The sequence below is a fragment of the Dunckerocampus dactyliophorus genome, chromosome 3, assembly GCF_027744805.1.
Source record: "Dunckerocampus dactyliophorus isolate RoL2022-P2 chromosome 3, RoL_Ddac_1.1, whole genome shotgun sequence".
Classification (NCBI taxonomy): domain Eukaryota; kingdom Metazoa; phylum Chordata; class Actinopteri; order Syngnathiformes; family Syngnathidae; genus Dunckerocampus; species Dunckerocampus dactyliophorus.
The window spans coordinates 1,488,334-1,513,255 of record NC_072821.1 but is presented as its reverse complement, the minus strand read 5'-3'; the positions used below and the strand labels follow the sequence as shown (position 1 = coordinate 1,513,255).

Below are 24,922 nucleotides of genomic sequence, written 5' to 3'. Positions count from 1 at the left end.
CATCATATTACACTCACTGTTCAGCACTGTTTAACTAGTCGTCATATTACACTCACTGTTCAGCACTGTTTAACTAGTCATATTACACTCACTGTTTAACTAGTCTTATTACACTCACTGTTCATCACTGTTTAACTAGTCGTCATATTACACTCACTGTTCAGCACTGTTTAACTAGTCATATTACACTCACTGTTTAACTAGTCTTATTACACTCACTGTTCATCACTGTTTAACTAGTCATCATATTACACTCACTGTTCAGCACTGTTTAACTAGTCTTATTACACTCGCTGTTCATCACTGTTTAACTAGTCGTCATATTACACTCACTGTTCATCACTGTTTAACTAGTCGTCATATTACACTCACTGTTCATCACTGTTTAACTAGTCGTCATATTACACTCACTGTTCATCATTGTTTAACTAGTCATATTACACTCACTGTTCATCACTGTTTAACTAGTCTTATTACACTCACTGTTCATCACTGTTTAACTAGTCGTCATATTACACTCACTGTTCATCACTGTTTAACTAATCTTATTACACTCACTGTTCATCACTGTTTAACTAGTCGTCATATTACACTCACTGTTCAGCACTGTTTATCTAGTCGTCATATTACACTCACTGTTCAGCACTGTTTAACTAGTCTTATTACACTCACTGTTCATCACTGTTTAACTAGTCGTCATATTACACTCACTGTTCATCACTGTTTAACTAGTCATATTACACTCACTGTTCATCACTGTTTAACTAGTCGTCATATTACACTCACTGTTCATCACTGTTTAACTAGTCTTATTACACTCACTGTTCATCACTGTTTAACTAGTCGTCATATTACACTCACTGTTCATCACTGTTTAACTAGTCATATTACACTCACTGTTCATCACTGTTTAACTAGTCATATTACACTCACTGTTCATCACTGTTTAACTAGTCGTCATATTACACTCACGGTTCAGCACTGTTTAACTAGTCATATTACACTCACTGTTCATCACTGTTTAACTAGTCGTCATATTACACTCACGGTTCAGCACTGTTTAACTAGTCATATTACACTCACTGTTCATCACTGTTTAACTAGTCATATTACACTCACTGTTCATCACTGTTTAACTAGTCATATTACACTCACTGTTCAGCACTGTTTAACTAGTCGTCATATTACACTCACGGTTCAGCACTGTTTAACTAGTCATATTACACTCACTGTTCATCACTGTTTAACTAGTCATATTACACTCACTGTTCATCACTGTTTAACTAGTCATATTACACTCACTGTTCAGCACTGTTTAACTAGTCGTCATATTACACTCACGGTTCAGCACTGTTTAACTAGTCATATTACACTCACTGTTCATCACTGTTTAACTAGTCATATTACACTCACTGTTCAGCACTGTTTAACTAGTCGTCATATTACACTCACTGTTCATCACTGTTTAACTAGTCTTATTACACTCACTGTTCATCACTGTTTGGAAAATAGTATTTATTTAATCAAAAGTAAAGAACAAATCATTCTATGTACTAAATATCCCGTGTTATGACGTGGACACTTGCTTACAGACAGGTGCGGCCAATATATGTCCAAATCTTTTTTTCTCTTTGTTTAGTGGGTGCGGCTTGTATGTCGCTGCGCTCTATAGTCTGGAAACTACGAGAGACGCAGATGACTGAGCGTGCTGTGGGTTTTGACTATCGGGTTATTTTGAGTCTACGTATTTTATTTCTATTGTGAAACGTGTCCCTTATTGCCAAGAACTTGCGAGAAGAGATCGCATTCCAGTCCGTGCAATCGTGCAATGCCCTCTCCCACCTAGTCCACTCGTACCAAAGGAGGGGACGTGTTCCGAACCTGGGCACAGATCAGAGCGCTCGCAGGAGCCAAACGTGCCGGACTTTAGGCATGAAGTGGGCCCAAGCAAGTTAAGATTGGCCCAGTGCAGTGCAGTGATTCTCAATTTTCTGTCATGCCCCCACTGGGGGACAGAAATGTTTTCGTGCCCCCCCCCGAATTTGAAATACTATTACATGTTGGCAGGTCTGCACTAATATTGAAAGTCCTCACTGCCTCTCACGCCCCCCTGACAGTTCAATGCACCCCCCACTATTTGAGAAGCACTGGCCTAGTGTGAGTACGCCCCTAAGTGAAAAGGCACAGATTACCATGTTGTAGACACTATGCTTTCTTTACACTGTTCTCTTTACTTGTCTTGCTGCTGTAACAAGTAAATTTCCCCGCTGTGGGATAAATAAAGTACATACATACATACATTACGGCAGGTGTCACGGCTTAATCGCACCTCCTCTCGTCCCCGCCCCGTGCTGACACATTTTAAACAGCTGAGTACACAAGCCTATCTTGTCAACTTTGACAGGCCGCCAGATCACATATTTACTCCTGATAACCTTCTCCCAGCTGGCCCGGGCGCTCTGACTGTCCACAGGCCATCAGAGGAAATCCACTTGAAAGCCTGTAAAGGCAAGAAGGATGCAACAGGCTCTCATTGCTGACAAAACAATCCAGCGAGTGTCTTTACTCCTCATGCTTGTCCTGTTGGCGTCAGAGCAGCCAAGAGAGGGAACACGCTCGTAAATACCTTTCCAAATGACAGGCAAGGGTCAGGAATCATGTGCGAGCAGACTTCTGGGCGGTTAAACTGTTATCATCTGGATGTGCAGCAACAACAAGTCTAGACCCGGTCAAGCCACAGTGGCAAGATTCCCCTCACAATCCCAACAAATACAGCAGGAATGTTAAAGAGCTTAACCACACAAGGACGCTTTAGATCGGAGTGGGGAATTAATGAAAGATAGCGACGGGGGGAACCTTCGCTGCAGCGCGCCCGGTTTGTCCTGTGACTGCTGGGGCTAACAGCAGAGACCGTAACGCTACGCTTCACAGGCTCCTCACTCTTTTCCAATCAACAGAACTCGGTCTGTTTGCATGCGAATGTACTCTGGTTTGTTCTATTTTAAACCCCGCAGACCCCGGTTCAACCCCACCAGACCGCCCCTCCCCAGTGTGTCACAGAGAGGCCCGGTTCACACTATGGATGGTAACATGGAACGGCAAACCACGCAGAGCCTCCTTCAGCATCTATAAAGTATCTACCCAGACTAAATCTTACGAATACCACTCAAAAAAAGATCAGTGTGATCGATCGGCTCTCGAGTCTTATCAGCTGACCGACTATGCGAGCTCACCATCCCACTCAAACATCCATCACAGGTACCAGGTACCATTTAAAGCTTCTTAAAATTCTGAAGAAAAATTGTTGCAAAATCTACAACCTCTGGTCCCTTGTCCCTTACTGGTCTCATTTTTAAGCCCTACAGGAGGTTTCTAGGCCGGATAATGCAAAAAAAAAAAAAAAAAAAAGCTGAAAAAAATGGAAAATATACAAGCAGAAGCAGCGTTAATCCTTTCATGCTCAGGTATGCTTACGTCATGCATGACAACGGTTCTTCTTACCAAAGAGCCAATGAAAAAGCTAATCACATGACCAGTGTTAATCTAGATTGGCTAAAGTGGTGTGCAATATGAATTGAATGGTGACGTTTTGTGCGGCATTTTTAACGCAAAAAGGACTTCTCGTGTTTGGTGCTCAAAAACAGCACCAAACATGCAAAATCGAGCATCTCCCTCACTTGTTTGCTGCATCTTTGAGAGAAGAGGCACTCAAACACGGGAATTTTAAAAAGCGGGCTTCACTACACATCCTAAAGCCCGAAGTTTAGCCAACTATCCGTCAGTCCACTACAGACGTGGGATCTGCAAGTCTGATCATGCTTTGCTTCCGCGAATAGGCTAACCCACATAGCTACGCTAGGGTTGCTAACGTTTGCATCTGCCTGACCCACTCCTTCATGTTACGTTGTTGTACAGTATGTGACATACGGCATCTATTACGTTGTACAAGTGGTTCCGATGTACAACGTTCTCCGAACCTGCTGACTAAAACCCTGACAAGGCAGCTGAGGTGCACTCAAAGCTTGCTTAATTTTTGCTATGGTCAATCCACCGTCATCATAGAAAACATGCACAACGATAGCTATATAATGCTCTGTTCATGAAAAATGGGGGCAAATAAAACCTTGCACACAACAAAATATACCGTATGTCAGTGATAACAATGGCGACGTTTTTGACACCACGTCATTTGTAGAAATCAATACATAATTAACATAAGGAGGTTTTATTCATATTAAGTAATTTGGCCCCATAACCGTAGCCTAACTTCTTGCTTTGCAGCTTGTGTGCGTCAGAAGCAAAGTAGAAGGCACTCAAGGCGCTTCCCGCGCTAAATCACAAGCGTGATGGTGGTGGACACGAAAGGTAACAATTTTTGGGGGGTTTTCAAAGTTCCTCTACTTTGTCAAAATTATCTGTGTAGCAGAAATTGTGTGTGTCTTTACAACAATGACTTCCACTGCGAATCATTTTACAGGACGCAATTGTACTTTACATCAGAGCTACTCAATAAGATCATGATATTCCAGTCAGGGGCCGCACGGTGGTCTAGTGGTTAGCATGTTGGCCAACACAGGAACAGCCTGGAGTTCGGGAAGACCTGGGTTCGATTCTCCCTAGGGCATTTCTGTGTGAAGTTTGCTCTCCCCATGTGTGCGTGGGTTTTCTCCGGGTACTCCGGCTTCCTCCCACATTCCCAAAAACATACAGGTGAGGTTAAATCTCTAAATTGTCCATAGGTATGAATGTGAGTGTAAATGGTTATTTGTCTATATGTGCCCTGCCATTGGCTGGCGACCAGTCCAGGGTATACCCCGCCTGTCACTCGAAGTCAGCTGGGATAGTTGCATGGGATAGGAGAAGCGGTGGATATGGATATTCCAGTCAGGTCAAGAAAATACCAAACGTACAGTCGTGCCTTGGTTAACGTCATTAATCCGTTGCAGAAGACGCGACTCAAACCAAAACAAACTCTAACCAAAGCAAATGTTCCCATAGAAAATAATGTAAATCCAATAAATCTGTTCCAGACACCCAAAAATGTTAACACACAACACATTTTATAGAGAATAACCATTTCTGGTGACGTGTGCTATGTTTGACTGCGGATGCAGTGAACATGCTACAGTAAGATTCAATGCTGATGTTTTCTTGTTGCAACCAGAAATGAGTGTTATGGATGTAAAATGAGACAGAAACACCGAGTGTCACCCTCAGTGCGCCGCCAGGTTGATAGAGTGTTACGCGGGAACCGAAGGAGACGTGTATGCATTGGAGCGACTCGGTCACAAACCTCTGAAATGACGACGGTCTTCTCTTTAAGCAGTAAAATTCGGTGGTCTTGCACCCTTCTGTCGGTAAGGTGCATCGCCTTTCTATTTTTGTGCGGTACGTGTGTTTATTATGTCGTGTCTCTCTCTACAACTCTGATACAAATGCCGTTGTCCTAAAAACGGCGGCCCACAGTGCATTGCGGATCACATGCAAGTATCGCGAGACTGCATGATCCAAGATGGCAATGTAAACAAATCGGACGGTAATTTTGGACGCTAAACAATCCAGACAAAGGTTCAGCAAAGGTTCAGAACAAAAAAACGCACTAAGTGCGGCGGACGTTAACCGAGGTACCGCTGTAAACCCGGGATTCATTTTAGCATCACTATACCTCAATAACATAACAATTAACAACCATGCCAGCTCCATTTCACCTACGACAAACTATTTCTTGTAAAGATCTCTGCAGGTTCGGAGAACGTGTCATATGTGAAATGTGGATAAAGCGCTTCTTGAAACCGTATACTGTACTCTGCCAGAGACAGGTGCGGACAAACACTGCTCATTAGTATTAAAGCTACAGACGCACAAAACACCGTGGCCACCCCACTGGCCATCTAGACATTTCAGGTATCAACTGATTGCTACCCCTATGTGAGTGACGGTCTCGCCTCGGCCACCCCAATGAAACATTTCTGGCTATGCCACTGCTTGCACGGGAAACGCCGCTGGTTGTTTATTCCAGGGACCATCAATAAATTACTATTGCAATGGAGAAAGTTTGTTAAAAAAAAAGTCATACATTCTAACACACACCACAAATTGATCTATAACCATGTCAAATGATTAGTCCTACCCTAAAAGCATTTTGCGTGCACATTTTTTGGATCTTTTATTGGATCTGTTATGGGACTAGGGGCCTGACTCACAGAGGTGCCGCTCGTGAAAAGCCAAACAATATAGTTGGTGTGTGACAAAAAAGTAAATTCAGGCAAACTCGAGCTGCATTTTTAATGCTTTTTCATAACCATATTCAATTCCACAAATTGATGTTTGTAACAAAAGCTTATTATTAAAAAAAACCCCAAAAGGATCGGTACCAGATCGGATCAGCAAGACTATAACAAAAAATCGGATCGGAAGCCAAAAAATGTGGAATGGGATGTCCGTAGTGGGAAGTTTCAATAATTACAAAGGCAGTGTGTTATTTTGAAAAGTAACAATCTACACACTTTACTTGTTTAGTCAACTGCTGGTGCCGACACTGCGAATTACAGCAAATAATGGAGTCGCCGACTTCAAAGACTATCTTTGTATTTCAGCTACAGGTGACATTTCATTAGTTCTTGGATTAGTCCGACTGCCGTTGTGAATGCTCCAATTCTTAAGCCATACGTGGGTTTGTTTAACATAGTCTGGAATAGAACCGCAGCTTATTAGTTCCTGCATGCTACTGTGTGCTCATTGCAGCTGGGATATGTTGCTGTTGTGCTTGATGATGATTTTAATATTACATACTAATTTGGCAGGGTTACTGGAACGGGTACATCCAGTCACTCTTGATTTGTGTGCACATAATTTATAGAGCATCCTCATCCCGCTTCAATGCAACAATAAAACATTGCAAGCCAAGTCCAGGTTGATTCAATTTGCTACCTTTTCATTTCCGCACTCTTTTTTTTCTCTCTCTCTCTCGCTCGCTCGGCTCTTGTGCTACGATTACGGACACCTTCCCCGATTTTTTGTTGGTTTTTTTTCCCTCTCTTGCAGGTCCCCGCTTTCACCACACTGTGAGTCAGAATCAACAAAGTGGTTTGAATCCACGCAGCCTGACCGGCTTTCTCCGTTGACTCACCGACAAGTCGCTTTTAAAAACTTTTATAGCCACGCGATAGAAGATCTACATGGGAGTTTGTGTCGAAAACTCAGACACGAGCTACAAGCCTCAAATTTATACCTGAAACCTATTAATGGACGACAGTGGGCGGGGTATCATTGCAAGCCGCAGCGGAGCCAGAAGGTGTTAACTCCACGTTTTGCTTCATCTTTGGCTTTTTTAATGTGACATGTGTTCCAAAAGAAGCCTAAACAAGGGTTAACAAGGAAAGGATACCTCTAACAGCGGTTAACTTCTTTTGACACTTGCATGACAGTTAAGAATGTTAGAAAACGAGATGCACGAGTCACATCCGCGCCTTGAATGGTCAACCTTTGCCTTATGACACTTTCATCACTAGGCTAAACAGTTCATTCTCTTATCTATTTTTAAACTTGCGTGGCAGCTAACAAACTTGACTATACGGCCAATAAAAAGCTTGTATGATTATGACAGTTTCACCCTCCTTCCAAATATTGCTCCAAATCGGAATGTTCGACCGTCGTATCAGATAAATACGCCCCTTAGGGTCTGTGAGCGGAATAGCGGATGACTTCTTTTTACATTTGCGCGACTACTGCGAACGTTATGAGACACATGAGGCCTTGAATCACCTTTGTCACCAGATTTAAAGCGTTTTACCATTTTCACACATTTGAATGGCAGCTAACAAGCTTAACTGTGCAGTTAACAACAGGTTTGTACGGGACATTTGGGAAATGTGGTTACATTTTGGAAAAAAAAGGTCAACCAGCATGTTTGACCATAGTAGCCCCCTAGTAGCTGTAAGACAAATAGTGGTTTATTATATAATAGTTATATAATAATGAATTTAATACATACATTTCTTTGTGTATTAATTTTCAAGTAAAATAAACGCCCTACTTTCCAAAACTGATATGCATTTAAATTAAATTCCATGTAATTCTCTACAATCTTTTCTAAGTGTTTTTTATCATTACTTCTGAGACCCAACTGGGCCCCGTGGTTGAGGGCCCCTGCACTAGATTTAAAAAAAAAATACGCCCCCTACTGGCTGTGAGCTGCACTGGATGACTTCAGCGCAAGCTGATTGGATGTTTGGTAAGTGTTATGATCTTCTCAGTGATCACAGTATGTGCATAGAAATGAGCCATACCTGTGACTTATGTCAACGAGAGCACAAAAGCCAGAATTACAAAAAACAATACTGCGATTTCTATCTTATTTTCGCAAAGTGATTGTTCAAAATAAACACACAATAGCCGAAAGCATTGTTCTCGTCATGTGGTGCAGCCACTTTACTGTTTAGTCATGCACAAAATCGCCTTTTAGCCCATGTTAAGCTCGTATTTTGGAGGAATTTTAAAAGTAAGGAACGAAAATGAAAAGGAGGTCTGCCCATGTGGAGCAGCAGCAGCAGCTTGACTTACTCTCTGCGGCGGCGGGCCGGAGGCAGGACGACACAGCCAGCATCAGACCCCAAAACAAGGTCAAGCGGCTCCTTCCTTCCATTCGAGCCCTCATTCCTGGGGAAGTTAAATCCTCCCAACACCTTTGAATAAACTGGTGATGGTCCGTGGAGACTCACTCAGGTTTTTCCTTTGTTGGGGTAAAAAAAAGCCTTTAAATCTTCAGCCAGCGCCTTTTAGCCGTTAGCCGGCTAATGGAGCTAATGGTTAGCGCTAACAAGCTAGCACTGTTAGCTCGCTCACAAGTGCCGCTAGGAAAATCACCGCTTTAACACCCAACCGGGGATAAAAGTGTCCACATCCCCCTCCTCAGCGCTGGTGAAAAAGACCCTGTGTAGGTGAAGGCGGTGGAACCAATTCGGCTAAACGATCGGTGGGGATTCCTCTGTAATCCGCATCTTCACACTCCATGTCTGAGGGGGGAACGCATAACGTCCACGCTGCTGTGGACTATCCTCCTTAAGAGCCACAGAATGGGCTAAGGCCAGCAACAGCGAGAAAATAATCCTAAATCTTGACTGGTGACATATTTTTTAAAAATTAAGAAGAAGCTGAGTTTGTTTGAAAATATTCAGAGTGCGGTTTTCAAACCGCAGCCTCCCTCTTCTCCTCCTCCTCTCAGCCGCTCATCGTGCACGGACTCACCGCGTTGTTGTTGTGGCTGCAATTCATCGCCGCCACTAACGTGAGGGTAAATACTTTTAAATTTAGAGACTCCCGGCTGGATTGAACGCTCCCTTGAAGATATCCAACTGCACAGACGAGCAAGACTGCGTTAGCGGAGCCAGACGACATGAATACACAGCACAGGTAGGCGCACTGTCTCCGTCTCTCCGTCTGCAGTCTGCCTGTAAACACAACGCCGCTCGTGAAGATCGTCTCGGAACGAGACGAAACGTCACTCCAGCCTTCTCTCATCCCTTGTCAAAATGGGCGTCGCTCTCGTCTTCCCACTGCAGTTCAGCCCCCACCACCACATGGTCCCCAACCATATCGAATGAAATGTATATTTATTTAGGAAATAATGTGCTTTATTTTATGTAATAATAATATTAAATAATCAAAATATGTTACAATGCGTCACCACTGGGTCAAAGTTGGCCACTGTGCATGTCAGGGGTGTCCAAAGTGTGGCCCGGGGCTTATTTTTTATTGGTCCAAAAAGAAGAAACAAATACAACAAAGGCATAATGAAAAGAGAAAATGCTGAAGTCATGCTAATAACTAATAATAACAGAAAACTTTCTGCCATTAAACATACTTGCTTTAAATTCACTACAATATGATTATAGTGAATTTTAAGACTGTATTTCTTAATAATTTTGACGATGAACCCCAAATGCCGTATGTCATAAAATATTTTTAAATTTCAGTATTGTAATTTGAGTTTTGATTTTGTGTGTTTTTATTTGATATTTTGCTTTTTTATGTTGGTACACGACAACATCGGGCTGCGGTCACATCATAACAACGGCAGCAGTCACGATAGAGATAACCTACAAGTCCATAAAAGCGAAACAGCATTCAGCTGGAAAAAGTTAGTAAATAGCAGACAGCCTCAACATGCCGGTCACCAACATGCCAGCAGAGTGAGACATCTTCCCTCTTGGATCGTCTTTGTGCTCTGGTCTCCGAGCGGTGTGATGGAAATCCAGGGCGCTGATCCAGGAGCAGGCTTGTTTTGCAGCTCCAAAAAAACAACATGCCGCTCCTGCAGTCAAATTGGAGGCATTAAATAAAGGTCGTAAAGTGTGGGTTACATAAACCGCAATAACAAATATGACGGGCTTTTTCAAAGTGTGGGAATCTTACCAATTCGAGATGCTGAGCAATGCAAAACAAACATTCTGGCGTTTTTGCACATGATAACAACATGGGTGACGTTTGTGGGAGAGGAGAGGTTCTTTCCGTGCTCTCCAAGTCCAGGCAGATCCACAAAACATGTGATAGAAATCCAGGGCACCAGTGTAGTCGTTCTAGTTCTCAACGATATGGAGTACTTACAGTGCCTCAAACATTTGTATTTACTGTCCCCACAAAATAACTCAACATTCATTCATGTCTAAACTGCTGGAAACAAAAGTACACCTCTAAGTGAAAATCTCCTCACTGGTGTCAGGTACTGTACTATACTATGTCAACGTTGTGGCCATTTACAGTGGTGTGAAAACATGTTTGCCCCCTTCCTCATTTCTTTTTTTTTTTGCATGTTTGTCACACTTAAATGCTTCAGATCGTCAAACTAATTTAAATATTAGTTAATGACAACACAATGGAACGCAAAATGCAGTTTTGAATGAAAGCTTTTATTATTAAGAGAGAAAAAATCCAAAGTTTAATGGCCCTGTGTGAAAAAGTGATTGTCCCCGAAACCTAACAACTGGTTGGACCACCCTTAGCAGCAACAACTGCAATCAAGCGTTTGCCATAACTTGCATGAAGCACCTTTGTAAGGTCATGCCACAGTCTCTCAATAGGATTCAGGTCAGGACTTTGACTAGGCTTCTATTAAAGACTTAAAGTCTTCAGCCATTCAGAGGTGGACTTGCTGGTGTGTTTTGGATCATTGTCCTGCTGCAGAACCCAAGTTGCTTTCAGCTTGAGGTCACCAACAGATGGCCAGACATTCTTTCTCTCATGCTTCCATTATTCACAGCAAGTCTTCCAGGTCCCGAAGCAGTAAAACAGGCCCAGACCATCACACTACCACCACCATATTTTACTGTTGCTATGATGTGCTTTTTCTGAAACTAGGCGTTACTTTTACGCCAGATGTAATGGGACACACACCTTCCAAAACATTCAACTTTTGTTTCGTCAGACCCCAGAGTATTTTCCCAGAGGTCTTTGGGATCATCAAGATGTTTTCTGCATTTAATGTTCTTTTTCTGAGGCGAGTGAAGCCTGCAGTTCTTTGGATGCTGTCGTGGGGTCTTTTGTGACCTCTCGGATGAGTTGTCGCTGCGATGTTGGGGTCATTTTGGCTGGCCGGCCACTCCTGGGAAGGTTCACCACTGCTCCATGTTTTTATTCCTCCTTAATAATACAAAGTTTCATTGAAAAACTGCATTTTGTGTCCAGTTTTGTTGTCACTGGCTAATATTTAAATTTGTTTGACGATCTGAAACATTTAAGTGTGACAAAGGTGCAACAAAATAAGAAATCAGGAAGGGGGCAAACACTTGTATTCATCACTACTTAGTTATGCTATGCAGTGAAAGCATTCCTAAGCAGGACAAAACTAACACATTCAAATGCTTTCCCACAGGACATACTGGAAATAGAAATCGGCCATTCCAGGGTCAAACGGTCATAAAAAATGTCATTCTTTAGAACAGGTGGGGACACGCTTTTTGTCTCACGGGCCACACGTCACATACTACTTAGTGGGTAATAAACAACAACTAAGTGCTAAACATAACACGTGCCTTAACTTTATATTTACAAGTGCCCGCATGGTATGCTGGGTAATGCTGTGGCAACAACGTTATGATCTATAAATGATAAAACGTTGGATTGACGTCCCCCTCAACATGTATGGCAAAAATGCGACAAACTGTACTGAAAGCTACCCAGCATGCCTTGCGGCAGGAATATACAAGTGTAAGTTTGGCATAGGGGTTGTGCGTAGAGGTTTATTTGAAAACAATCAAATATTAAAAACAATAAAAAACACAACAAAACTGCCTACTGTATGTAAACAAGTGACGCGAGAGTCTTACTGCTCTGCACAAAAAGCCACGTAAAAAGCAAATGGGGCTTGCTAAACGGCCGTCCAGTGAGGTGTGCTGATGTAAATTGTATAGTATGCTGTCAGGAACCTACTTGGAGCGCCTCCTTAAGGTTTCAGAGCTGTTGTCTGAGACTGTGTACTGAAATGCTGCCACCTAGAGGAGACACTGCAAATCCTTTGACTGTGGCGATGTGGTCAGGGATGTACAGTAACAGGAGTGGGGAAGGAAGGGTTCAGACCATGCGATGAGCCGAGCAGACAGTGTGAGCGCAAGGCCTCTTCCCGACTGTTGTGATTGTCCTCGCAATTACGGTCCGCTTTTTTCACTTCACAGAGGCATTAATCGAGCAGCGTACACTACCTCGGCACTGGCAGACAGCACACAGCGCGATGCAACAATTATTGGGGCTGGAGGGGTACCAAAAATGCACACAAAAATTGACGTGAATATGGTGGCCACCCAAGAGTCCAAATACCGTGAGTCACGCTGGAACAAGTGCTCACTGTACCAACATGACCCGCTTTAGCTGGAGAATGAAGAGGCTGTCTACTTGCATTTGTTAAGTCCACCCTGAAAGTCCCCATGAAGGCAGCCGGCGGGCCCACCTACCTCGACTGTCCCGCTTGGAATCCATTCTCGCGCAGCACTCATGTGGAAATAAGCCTGTTTACCACCAACGGGTCACACATGCTAATGAGCGTCTGTTTGTTTTCCAGCGTGCTCATGCAAGAGGAAGGGAATTTTTTTTGTGGATAATAGATGATACGCAGACGACAACTAGCCAGGTGGTTTGGTAGAGACAAATGATGGAAAAGCGTAGCGCAGAGGATTCATGGATATGAGATCACAGTCACGGTGGACAGGTGTCCTGTCTATTTGATGTTGCTGAGGCGGATCAGACAGAGATCGGGCAGGGCCTGCTTTGAAAGTTCAGGTGCACTCAGGTAGAAGTACTGTACATGATCTGTCAAAAGTGTGTACAAGCCCTCACGTTTCAGCTAGCATTTTATTCTATCTTGTCAAGGGGTGTCCAAAGTGCGGGCCCGGGGCCCATTAGTAGCTCGCAGCACAATCTAAAAATATTATTTAAACAGAAAATTAAAAAAATAAAACATAGCAACAGCCAAAATTGGAAAAATCAGCAGTAATTTGACAAGAACAAAGTCAAAATGCAAAAAAAAAAAATCTTGTAATCTAAAGAGAAAGTCGTAATTTTACGACAACGTCATAATATTATTAGGAAAAATAACATTATTTTAACTCATTCAATACCAAAGACGTATTTATTCGGTTTTAGAATCCCGAACGCCTGTTCCCAACAACGCATTTATACGCTCTTGACGTTTTTTTGAGCAAGAGGCTAAAAGAGGTGATGATGCAACGCTCCACTAATGCATTAACACTTCAGAGCACATTTAAGACATTAAAAACGGCCACAAGGCAGAAGGTGGCAGAAGTGCATTTGATAAGAGCTTGGAAAAAACACACATGACAGGAAGCAGGAAGTGAGAGAGCATGGGGGAGTGGAGCGTGCGGAAGGTTACGCACTGCAGGGAAATTTTAATGCATGCATGCTGGAGCCTATCCCAGCTGACTTCGGGCGACAGGCGGGGTACACCCTGGACTGGTCGCCAGCCAATGGCAGGGCACATATAGACAAACAACCATTCACACTCACATTCATACCTACGGACAATTTAGAGTCACCAAATAACCTAACATGCATGTTTTTGGAATGTGGGATGAAACCGGAGTACCCGGAGAAAACCCACGCACACAAGGGGAGAACATGCAAACGCCACACAGAAATGCCCAAGGGAGAATCGAACCCAGGTTTTCCCGATTTCCAGGCTGTTCCTGTGTTGGCCAAAGTGCTAACCACTAGACCACCGTGCGGCCCAGTCAGTTCCAAATGTGAAAATTGTAAATAGTTCATGGTGTTAGATTTGTAAATAAATTGTTACTTTGATGTAAAACAACCCCTTTTTTGTGTTGTTTATGTTGGTATAGTTGTTCCAATATTTGAGCTGTCACAAAAGCAAAAAATATTTATGTCAAAGTGAAAGCTATGCTTGGGAGTGTATTTTTTTCACAAAAAGATGGTTCTAAATGAACAAATATCGTCCTTGAATCGTATCGGCAACCAGGGATCATGATACGAATGGAATCGTTATTAATACGAATGGTTACACCCCTACTTTATCGGGTAACACGAGTGCAAAGGTGACCTTAGGGTTGTTATTTAATGTCTAGAGGGCTCTAATCATTATAAAAAGCGTATTTGGAACATCATAAACAGGTTTTCTATGCTCTAACTCCAAAAATAGTTGATTTATAAATAAGGAATCCTACTTAGCAGAAATTCACTTAGCCCGGTCGGGTCTGGAACCCAATTCCATCCATCTATCCATTTTCTATGCCGCTTTTTCGAGGGTCGCAGGAGTAGGCTGGAGCCAATCCCAGCTGACTTTGGGCAAGAGGCAGGGTACACCCTGGACTGGCCGTCAGCCAATCGCAGGGACATATAGACAAACAACCATTCACGCTCACATTCATACCTACGGACAATTTAGAGTCGCCAATTAATCAAACAATTGGAACCAGTTCACCGCGAGAGATGACTGTACGGCTATACAAGATGCACACTGACCGCTTTAAAGCAGATCCAGTTTTGCAGTCTGTAGCACTGCCGTTTGGGGGGAAACACTGTGATACAAATGTCTTGAAAAATAAAGCGAGGAGCCAATGCTACCAAGTGAGCATACAGTGTGCAGATAGAATAGTATCACGCCATGGAAGATGCTATTTACTGATACAATTGCATTGACAAAACAGGCTACACTGGATTGTAGACATGGCGTATGCAAGCTATTGACAGTGCACCTACTGCACATCTAAGCACAACCTACTTTCTTCTGCTAAACACGTCATGTTTGTGTTTTTTTTATTGTGTTTTGCCCCAAAAGCTGGTGTGACGTCATTTTTTTGTGATGTCACCTCACAAAGATCCCACAAAGGACCCCCGTTAATTACACGGTAGCCTCAGTTTCTATGGCTATGGATTTGTCACAAAGGGGGCCAAATTGCATAATGTAGTCTGCATTGCGGATGACGCATGGAAATGAAGTATGTGTGTCGGCGCATAAAACTTCAAGGTACCGATGTGGGTTAGCGGGGGCAAAAACCACCAAGCGTGTACTGAGGAAGTACATTGCCACCTTGCAAACGAGCCCCAAATTCGATGTTAGGAGCATACATTGGAACATACACAGAGTAATGCTGATTAATATGTGATCAGACGTCATAACAAATCTACATATCATGCAAATACGGCCCTAGTGACTGTGACATATATCTACTCTTTATCGATCCAGCAAAGATTCCAGCTGGTAAGAAATAGGTGGGAGGGCCAATCCAAATGTCACTATTGCCGATACCAGGATTGTATCTGTGTCGGCTCGATATTTGAGTGATATTTTATATATAGTTTTTAATTTTTATTTGTACAAATATCTGTATTTTTTTGTTATGTTGATCAAATAATATTTATATATTGATTTATTGTTTGCACACTGCGGGAGCCATTATTAGTTTTTTTTGCTTTTGTTCAGTTATTTTGCACTGCTGACTTTATTTTGCTCAATCAATTGTATGTAATAAAAGAGAATATGGTAATAATTGTATTATTTTGTTGATATTTATAGTACATTGTGTTCTATTGTTATATTAAGTATCGTCAAACTGTTACCAAATAAGTTTTTTGTTTGCCTAAAATCTTTATCCTGTTTTTTTATGCATATTATTATCACAATGATCAAATTTAAATCATTGAATTAAATTAAAATCATTCAGTGATCTTGAAATAGGTCCAAGTAAACGTATCGGACTCTGCGATACTCGTCTTGTATACTTGGGATCGGATTGATACAAAAAAATTGTAGCTTAGAAAACTAAACTCATTTGTACTTATTTTCCAACGTTGAGAATGTTTGATAATTGGTTAATGAGCGCCCCCTACCAGTGATTATGTGCACTGTGCAGCACAAAAACTTATGATCCCGGAACCTAATTTCGATACGTCGTTTCTAGTAGAATGCGGACAACTAACCGGAAGTGTTCGATGCTAAAAACACTTTCTGCTTAGCCCTCAAGCTAATGTCAGCGTAAGCTCTCGCATAGCGTTAATAAAAATATATTTTTTTAAGTATTTCACGTTGCGTCCGAAAGCAGCAAAGAGGAGAGATGATTAAGGCTATATTAATTTTCAACAACCACGGAAAGCCGCGGCTCATCAGGTTCTACCAGTATTTTGTAAGTATTGTCGCCACAATCTAAATGCGAGAAGGAAGGCGAAACTGTTATTGGATGCTAATTTTCTATCAAATGAGATAGAAAGCTTTGTTAGTTTTGATTTAATTTTCGCCTTAATACAATTATGTTGACATATGTTATGAGTCACTTGTTCGTCCGACATTATCTACGAACGATAGCGTTTTAGTGTCTTTCCTGCCCATGCAAGCTAACACTAATGTATATGTAAGTGCTACCAACACATACAATGCTGACATCCATGATATATGTGTGTATTGTATTTTTCACCTACAGTATGAGTGTAACTACACTTGCATAATGGGTCTAATCTTTCTGACTGTCCTGTTATCACTATTGTGTCATTTGTCACGCACTCTTTATGCCCTCCCTTGATAGGAATACTAAAAAAAACAATGTAAAAATATTACAACTTTTTTCACATAACATTATAACGTTTTCTTTACAGTAGGGCTATAAAATGACTTAATTTTCATAATATAACATTTTTGTTCCCTAGAAAACATTTGCTTTTTTGTCATATTTTCTTCAATAAAATACTACTCCTTTGTTGTATAGCATTTTGTTTTAACCTTCTTTCAGTTGGGCTGCAAAAGTAGGACTTTTTTCACATAGTAGTACAACTTTATTGTCACCATTTTAATTGTACCATTTTTTTAGTAGGGCAAGAAAATGATGGCTTCATTCATATGATGAAATAATAATAATAATGCATTTTTTAACGTGAAAAATAAGTATTTTTACCATTTTTTATTGTGCCACTCTTATAACACGCTTACTGTATTCTCCTAACGTAAGGACGATTTCTGCTTTATTATTTTTCTCATAATAATGTGCCTTTATTATCATAACAATCCGACCGTTTTCTTTAATTAAAAGACACATTGTTAAGAATGCACATATGAAACAATGTGACGTGTTCTCTTGCAGGCAGAGGACATGCAGCAGCAGATCATTCGTGAGACTTTCCATTTGGTGTCAAAGAGAGACGACAATGTTTGTAACTTCTTGGAGGGTGGAAGGTAAGCGTTGGCGGTCACTGTTGTTTCACTATGAAACCATTAGATGGAGCCAGACTCACAGAAGTGTATTCAGTGCACACAAATCATCTGAAGTTGATGCTGTAGACCAGGGCTCCGAGCTCATTTTAAAACGACCAAGTCCCAAAGATCTATCTCCTACGCTAAATATAGAAAATACGTATATATACGTACTTACTGTCTTGATAAATGTATGTACATTGCACATGTATGTCAGGGTGCACGCACTTTTCAGCCTGCAAGTTATACATCGACATGATCTATCGTTTACTATAAAACATACAATGCATATATAAAATTTAACCGGTAAACCTTTAAACTACTATACTAAATACTAATGATGAATATTTTACAGGTAATCAAAGTAGCTGATATCATTCACATCCATCCATCCATCCATCCATTTTCTATACCGCTTCATCCTCATTAGGGTCGCGGGGGCATGCTGGAGCCTATCCCAGCTGACTTCGGGCGACAGGCGGGGTACACCCTGGACTGGTCGCCAGCCAATCGCAGGGCACATATAGACAAACAACCATTCACACTCACATTCATACCTATGGACAATTTAGAGTCGCCAATTAACCTCACCTGAATGTTTTTGGGAAAGTGGGAGGAAGCCGCAGTATATCATTCACAAATAATTACAATTCAATTCAATATGGCAATAAAGATAATTACACGTAATTCCTCAGTAGTTGTGTTCATAAACTGAGTACCCATAATATGTCCGTCAAAATAGCTACGTAGCGTTCATTAGACACACAGCTCATGTATTGCGTCCAGTTAGCATTTGATGTCAAACATAACCCGAATACAAGAAATGAAAATGATTATGCAAAAGACAACGCAGCCGAAGTTAAGGCAACATAAAAAAAAGGTTTCAGCAGCGGGCACATTTTCTATTTCATCATAAATTAATAGTTTAAGAAGCGGACATGTAGAAAACACAGATTTCTGTAGCGGAGTTCATGACGCCAAGCAAATGCACTCGTTTTCTACATAACTAGCCGCTACAAGAGAACGGATAACTTTTGTTATAGATATAAGCGTCTTAGCGCTCGGTTAGTTTATCCATAATTGGAATGATAAAGATGAAAGTTGCATCTTTGTGTGTCGTTTGAGACTTCTGTTCACCATTGACGGGGGGAGCAAGAGCGAATCAGGAGGGGAGCTTAATGTCAGCTGACTGATGTCATATGGCATCTGCAAAGTGACGCAATGGGTACCCCTGCTGTAGACTTTGTCATTTAAGCCCAAAACATCCTTTTTCATGGTCTTCCAGTCTCATCGGCGGTTCTGACTACAAGCTGATCTACCGACATTACGCCACCCTCTACTTTGTCTTCTGTGTGGACTCCTCCGAGAGCGAGCTCGGCATTCTGGACCTAATCCAGGTCAGCTGATACCTGCGTTAAAGTGTCCTGTAGAGATATTCTTGCACCATTTAGTTTATTAATTTATTTATTTTTACTGCTTTCATGATTTGCAGAAAAGCACATCTGTTCTGCAGCCTCCACTTGTTTACAACAGTCCTCCTCGTCAAATAACACGTTTGCTTATGCAATGAATCACTACCCACTAATATTCCTTTTGAATACTGTCATGGTTCTTTCCTCTCCGTCTGTGCATTGTCATCATTGCAGGTGTTTGTGGAAACGCTGGATAAATGCTTTGAGAACGTCTGTGAGCTGGACCTAATATTCCACATGGACAAGGTAAAAAGTACCCTTGGTAGATCAAATGTACTTTTGAAACTTTTTTTAGAGTGTTTCAGTATGGTAACGACTATAGAAGAAGTAGAGTTTGATAGTTATCTGTGGACCCTTAAAGGTCCAAAACAATCCCATCTGGGACGTTGGTTGGCATTTCCTTCCCCCCCCCACCCCATAGAAATCAGGCATAAAAGAAATCTGTCCCTGAGTCAAAACTGTAAAACCGTAACAGCGTTTCCCAAACGATGGCAGTGGAGTCGTGGTGGTGTGTTGGGGGTTGGGGGCTATCATTGGCCATGATGCATGACGCATGTGCATGTGCATGTAATTGTATTCGGTGCCATGGGAGAGAGGAATAACGTTGTGCGAAAGACCAAAAGTAAAGTACAAGCATGAAAAGCAAACATTTTTAGAATTACAAATAAACTTTCTTCTGTCGCTTATTTTATTTTTTAAATTTTTTTTTACAAACAAGACTAAGCCTAAGAGTTAAACTGCATAAAAATGTCTGTACGTTTGTGTTGGGCACAAATAAAATGTGTTCATGGTGTCACTCACGGCAGTGTGGTATTCATGTACACACACGCACACAAAAGAAGTCTCAGAGGCGACCAACAACTTACATTCATGCTGTTGTTATGACATGCTATATGCATCCAGTGATAGCTAGGGTTGGGCATCGTTTGCATTTAAATCATTCCGGTTCCTGATGATTCTCAATTCCGATGCTTTTAAGAGTCAGGGTCATACAAGTTTGCATGGTTTAATTGAGGGCGCTAACCAGAATTGTTTTTGGATGCAATGTCTGAACTTCTCCTTGAATTGTTTAACGATATGAATTTTGTTTTGTTTTGCATATGCTAACATGAATGAAGGCACAGAAGCGATGGTTTGTAAGGCGAACAAAACAGCCCCAGTGTGGGGCTTTAAACAGTTTTAAACAGAATGAACAAGGTGAGCGCATGAACACCGAGAAATTAAAGTTTATTGCATTTGATATGATGTACTCTCATTAATATGCCATATAAATATGAAAAAATGGCCTCAAAAATTTCAATAACATCGATTATCGCCAATAATTTGTAGGACAGTTATCTACCAGCTACATTTTTTTTTATTAATTAATGAAAATTAATTAATGAAAAATGGGCTGTTCTGGGGCAGCACGGTGGCCGAGTGGTTAGCATGTTGGCCACACAGTCAGGAGAGCTGAAAGATCTGGGTTTGAATCACTGTTGGGCATCTCTGTGTGCAGTTTCCATGTTCCCCCATGCGCACATGGGTTTTCTCCGGGTACTCTGGTTCCCTCCCACATTCCAAAACAACATGCATGTTAGGTTAACTAGCGACTCTAAATTGTCCATAGAAATGAATGTGAGTGTGAACCTGTGTTTTTTTTTTTATATGTGCCCGGCTGGCGACCAGTCCAGGGTGTACCCCGCCTCTCACCTGAAGTTAACTGGTATAGGCTCCAGCATACCCGCCACCCGAGTGAGGATAAGCAGCATAGAAAATGGATGGATGGTATACTACAGTATACTTGAGTACCATTTAGTGGTTCAAATGTGAATTCCACCTCTCATGACAATAATTATTGAAATAATGGGCTCAAAAAATGTTGTTGATAATATTGATTATCGACGATAATTTGTAGCACAATTATCGACTAGAAAAATTTGTTACCGTGGCAGACCTGTGTATGTGCGTGTGTTGCGCGGGGCATACTTTACGTACTCAGAGCAGGAAGAGGACGTTCTCAAAGCGGGAAGAGAGTGGGCTATGCTACTCGCAGACATTCGAAGGTTGGCGCCCTCTAGGTAGCCGCGGAACCGTTTAACATCTCAGTGAATAATACATCAAGTTGAATGACCTACAAAATAAAGGTAGATTTGAATATTGTCTTCTCTCCCCCGTGTTTACCGGGTATGAATCCGACCCATTTTTGGGAGCATCTTGATTTAATTTTCCCGGCAGGAAATTGATGTCATGTGGCGCTGTGAGGTTTCTCAGGAATGTTCCCAAGACAAAACCTGGGAATGTTCTCAAGCGGATGGAGAAAGGAAAAAAAAAAAGCAGGGCGACACAACGATAATAATAGAGGTCTATCAAATGCAGAAAAAAACCTGAGGGATTACTTTTAAATACTGAATGATGGAACATTATTAAATGCACAGTTTGTCTTCTGTAAGTTGTGACCACAACAGAAGACAAACAATTGACAACTGAAACTCGACCAGACGCATCTGAATGCAATTAGAAGCAAGAACGGCATAACTTGAGTGCCCTTTTGTTTTTGTTTTTTTGTTTGTTTTTTTTAGTAATTATCAAATAATGACGACCTCAGCAATATTCGCTAACCGCCGGTTGTCAACGCACCGCCCGCAGGTCCACTACATCTTGCAGGAGGTGGTGATGGGCGGCATGGTGCTGGAGACCAACATGAACGAGATCGTGGCTCAGGTGGAGGTGCAGAACCGCATGGAGAAGTCAGAGGTCAGACCCCCCCGCCGCACACATTAAAGGAAAGCGTGCTGTGTTTATTTCTCGGGGGGGGGACACTCCTTTTAATGAACTCGGAAAGGTCAGGGCCTGAAAGCGGGAAACCACTTTGAAGCTTTGCAGAGAGTCTAGCCCAAAATACGATATTGGCAGGTGTGATCAGACACATAGACTGCCTGGAGCACGCACTCTACCACTTTAAAATAACCACAGTCTTACATTTTCATGCCAAGAGATTGAAATGTCTTCAGATATTTTCTAATAGCTATCACGGTCACAACAAATAGCTCTCTGACTGAACAGTTCACTGGAGAAATGAGACAAAGCATAAATTATGCTTTGTCTAATTCACAAAGGTAATTAAAAAGTCATTAAAAATGCACAGTACAATAAGTGTAAAAGTACACTGACTTAATTGTATGCCAAACAATGTTCCCACATATGCTCAAAGGAAATCATGTAAATAAAAACTGTTCCAGGGTCCTAATGAGGAGAAGCGGTATAGAAAATGGATGGATGTTCCAGGGTCAAACAGAAAGAATAAAACCTTCATTAACTGTATATGCAATGTTTTAAATAACATTTTAACATTTAATATATCTATCTATATATCTATATATCTATATCTATATATATCTATATATATCTATATCTATATATATCTATCTATATTATATATATATATACACACACTACAAAAGTTTTACAACACTCTTAATGTCTCTGTAGGAAAAACCCACATCTTTAAGTGTTAAGATGGTCCATCTCGCTTCCATTGTTAATTCCCTTTTTTCTTGCCGTTTTTGTAGCAACAAATGACTTTCCCCATTACGATGCTGTTCAACTGATGCTCACGAGGGTATAGTACCACAGTGTGTTACCAATACTGTTTTTATACAGACAGAGGAGGTAGTCAGTACCCCAGAACTTGGACCAACTGTAGGAATGAGTTGCAACCTCCATTTCTGCACCACAGCTTTAAATTGTTGAGCCTTTTTGTGGTTGTGAAAAAGTATCATTCTGAAATACACATTATTTTTCAGTTTTGGGTAACCTTACCATTTTTTTAACCTCTTTACCTTTGTACCATTTCAAGCTATTCATTGGACTCGAGCCACTTGAATTTCAATAAATAACTGGAAAAATTGGGGTGTTCTAAAACTTTTGACTGGTAGTGCACCCATATTTTTTCAAGTCAAGCTCAATGCCGCAAAAAAGTCAAGGAAAAATATGAAACGCATCTCATGAGGTACGCTGAGAGCTTGAGCATGAACATTTGGTGTGACTTTGGATGAATATTTTTCCCAAATTTTGGGTCAGTTTGTGAATTTATGGCCTCAGGAGCATTTGACTTGGGTGTTTCCACAGTAGCTACTTTCACTTCCTGGAAAGTATGTGAGTGCTGGGTGTATTGCAACTCAACTCAAACAAAAGCTGCAAAAACTATTTTTCTAAGTAAAAAAAAAACAGCACATAGATAGATAGATAGATAGATAGATAGATAGATAGATAGATAGATAGAATTAGTAAAGAATGTATAGTACAGGCCAAATGTTAATACTTGTGTCATTCTCAAAACTTTTGGCCAAAACGGCACGGGCAATGTTTTTAAGAGAGGTTTGAAGTGTTTTGAAGTTAACCCCTGTGAATGTCCATCTTGTGTCACAAAAAAGTCAAAGAAAAATATAAAACACATGCAGTGAGGTGTGCTGAGAGCTCCAGCATGTACATCTTGTGTGACTTGAGATGAATATTTTTCCCAACTTTATGGTCAGTTTGTGAATTTATGGCCTCAGGAGCATTTGACTCACAGTAGCTACTTTCACTTCCTGGAAAATACTGTGTGTGTGTGTGTGTGTGTTTTGGGTGTATTGCAACTCAAACAAAAGCTCTAAAAGTCTATTTTTCCAAGTAAAATACAGCATACGAATATACAGTAGATGGATTGATACTGTAGGTAGATAGGTAAAGCATGTATTGCTCTATTACACTTTTTCAAGATATATGAATTACTAAATGATTGCTGTTTTGTGGTGGACTATGGCCTGTTATTGGTCATAAAATATGCATATTTAGGTATGATATGGTATGTTTATTATTATTTATGGAAGCATTTGACTTTGGAGGTTCTTATAGTACCTACTTTCACTTCCTGGGAAAAAATATGCATGGCAGCTAAAACAAACTGCAAAAGCGGGCCTTACATCCCGACGTGGTCCTGCGTGCTGGCTATGTGCTGACCTCTGTGGACGCACGGCGGCTGCTCACATAGAGTATCCGACATTAATGCACCTTACCCGGCCAGGGCGGGCGGCTCTTCCCACTGTACACTCTGGTTCTCCCGGTCACGATAGCCGTAGGAAGCCAGTGCGGCCATCTTGTAGTGTAAGAGAGTGGGTTGCACGAGCCTCGTACGATGCCCGCATACGCACGTCCCCAACGAGTGAAACGTACGACAGCCTTCCAAGAAGCGCAACTAGCACGCATGAGTTGCACGTGGGATGTCAGGCCCGCTTAAATGGAATTTGTCTTCAATAAAGACAGTATATTAAGTGTCTTGCGTCCCGCTCTTTGTGCAGGGAGGCCTGTCGGCGGCACCCGCTCGCGCCGTCTCAGCCGTGAAGAATATGAACCTGCCCGAAATTCCGCGCAACATCAACATCGGAGACATCAACATCAAAGTACCGAGCCTCTCCCCGTTCTGAGCGCCGTCCCCCCCCCCGTGGAGCAGGGAATTGGGTGGGTTGCCTGCCTGCCTGCTACCAAAAGCGTCCTCCTCCTCTCTCCTTGCCACCACCACCACCGCCGCCGCACTTGAACTTTCCAAACCACGCATGCGGCATAGACGCTGTGAGTTGTTTAAGTGGCGTTTTTTTTCCCCATCTTAACTGAATTTGCACTATAATGTGAACGTGTTCTCCATGTTAATATTTATGTCCGTGTTATGAGACGGCTGACTTCCCCTCCCATTTGAGAGAAACGGCGCCTGCATAGTTTCCTTCCC

The 24,922-nt window shown here is 41.6% G+C and overlaps 2 protein-coding genes across 2 annotated transcripts in view; one reads left to right on the top strand and one right to left on the bottom strand.

Annotated features, from left to right (window-relative positions):
* Positions 1-9,474, bottom strand: part of LOC129178089 (insulin-like growth factor 1 receptor) — a 78,738-nt gene extending 69,264 nt beyond the window's left edge. Inside the window, exon 1 of the mRNA XM_054769861.1 lies at positions 8,563-9,474. Within this exon, the coding sequence (XP_054625836.1) occupies positions 8,563-8,656 (94 nt within the window). The 5' untranslated portion in view covers positions 8,657-9,474. The remainder of the gene's footprint in view (positions 1-8,562) is intronic.
* A 6,963-nt stretch (positions 9,475-16,437) lies between these two features.
* ap3s2 (adaptor related protein complex 3 subunit sigma 2) lies at positions 16,438-24,817 on the top strand. Its single transcript, XM_054770960.1, has 6 exons — positions 16,438-16,646; positions 17,595-17,686; positions 18,990-19,101; positions 19,351-19,422; positions 21,805-21,912; positions 24,498-24,817. Exons 1-6 carry the CDS (start codon positions 16,578-16,580, stop codon positions 24,621-24,623), a joined length of 579 nt encoding a protein of 192 aa, XP_054626935.1. The 5' UTR covers positions 16,438-16,577; the 3' UTR covers positions 24,624-24,817.
* Positions 24,818-24,922: the final 105 nt, after the last annotated feature.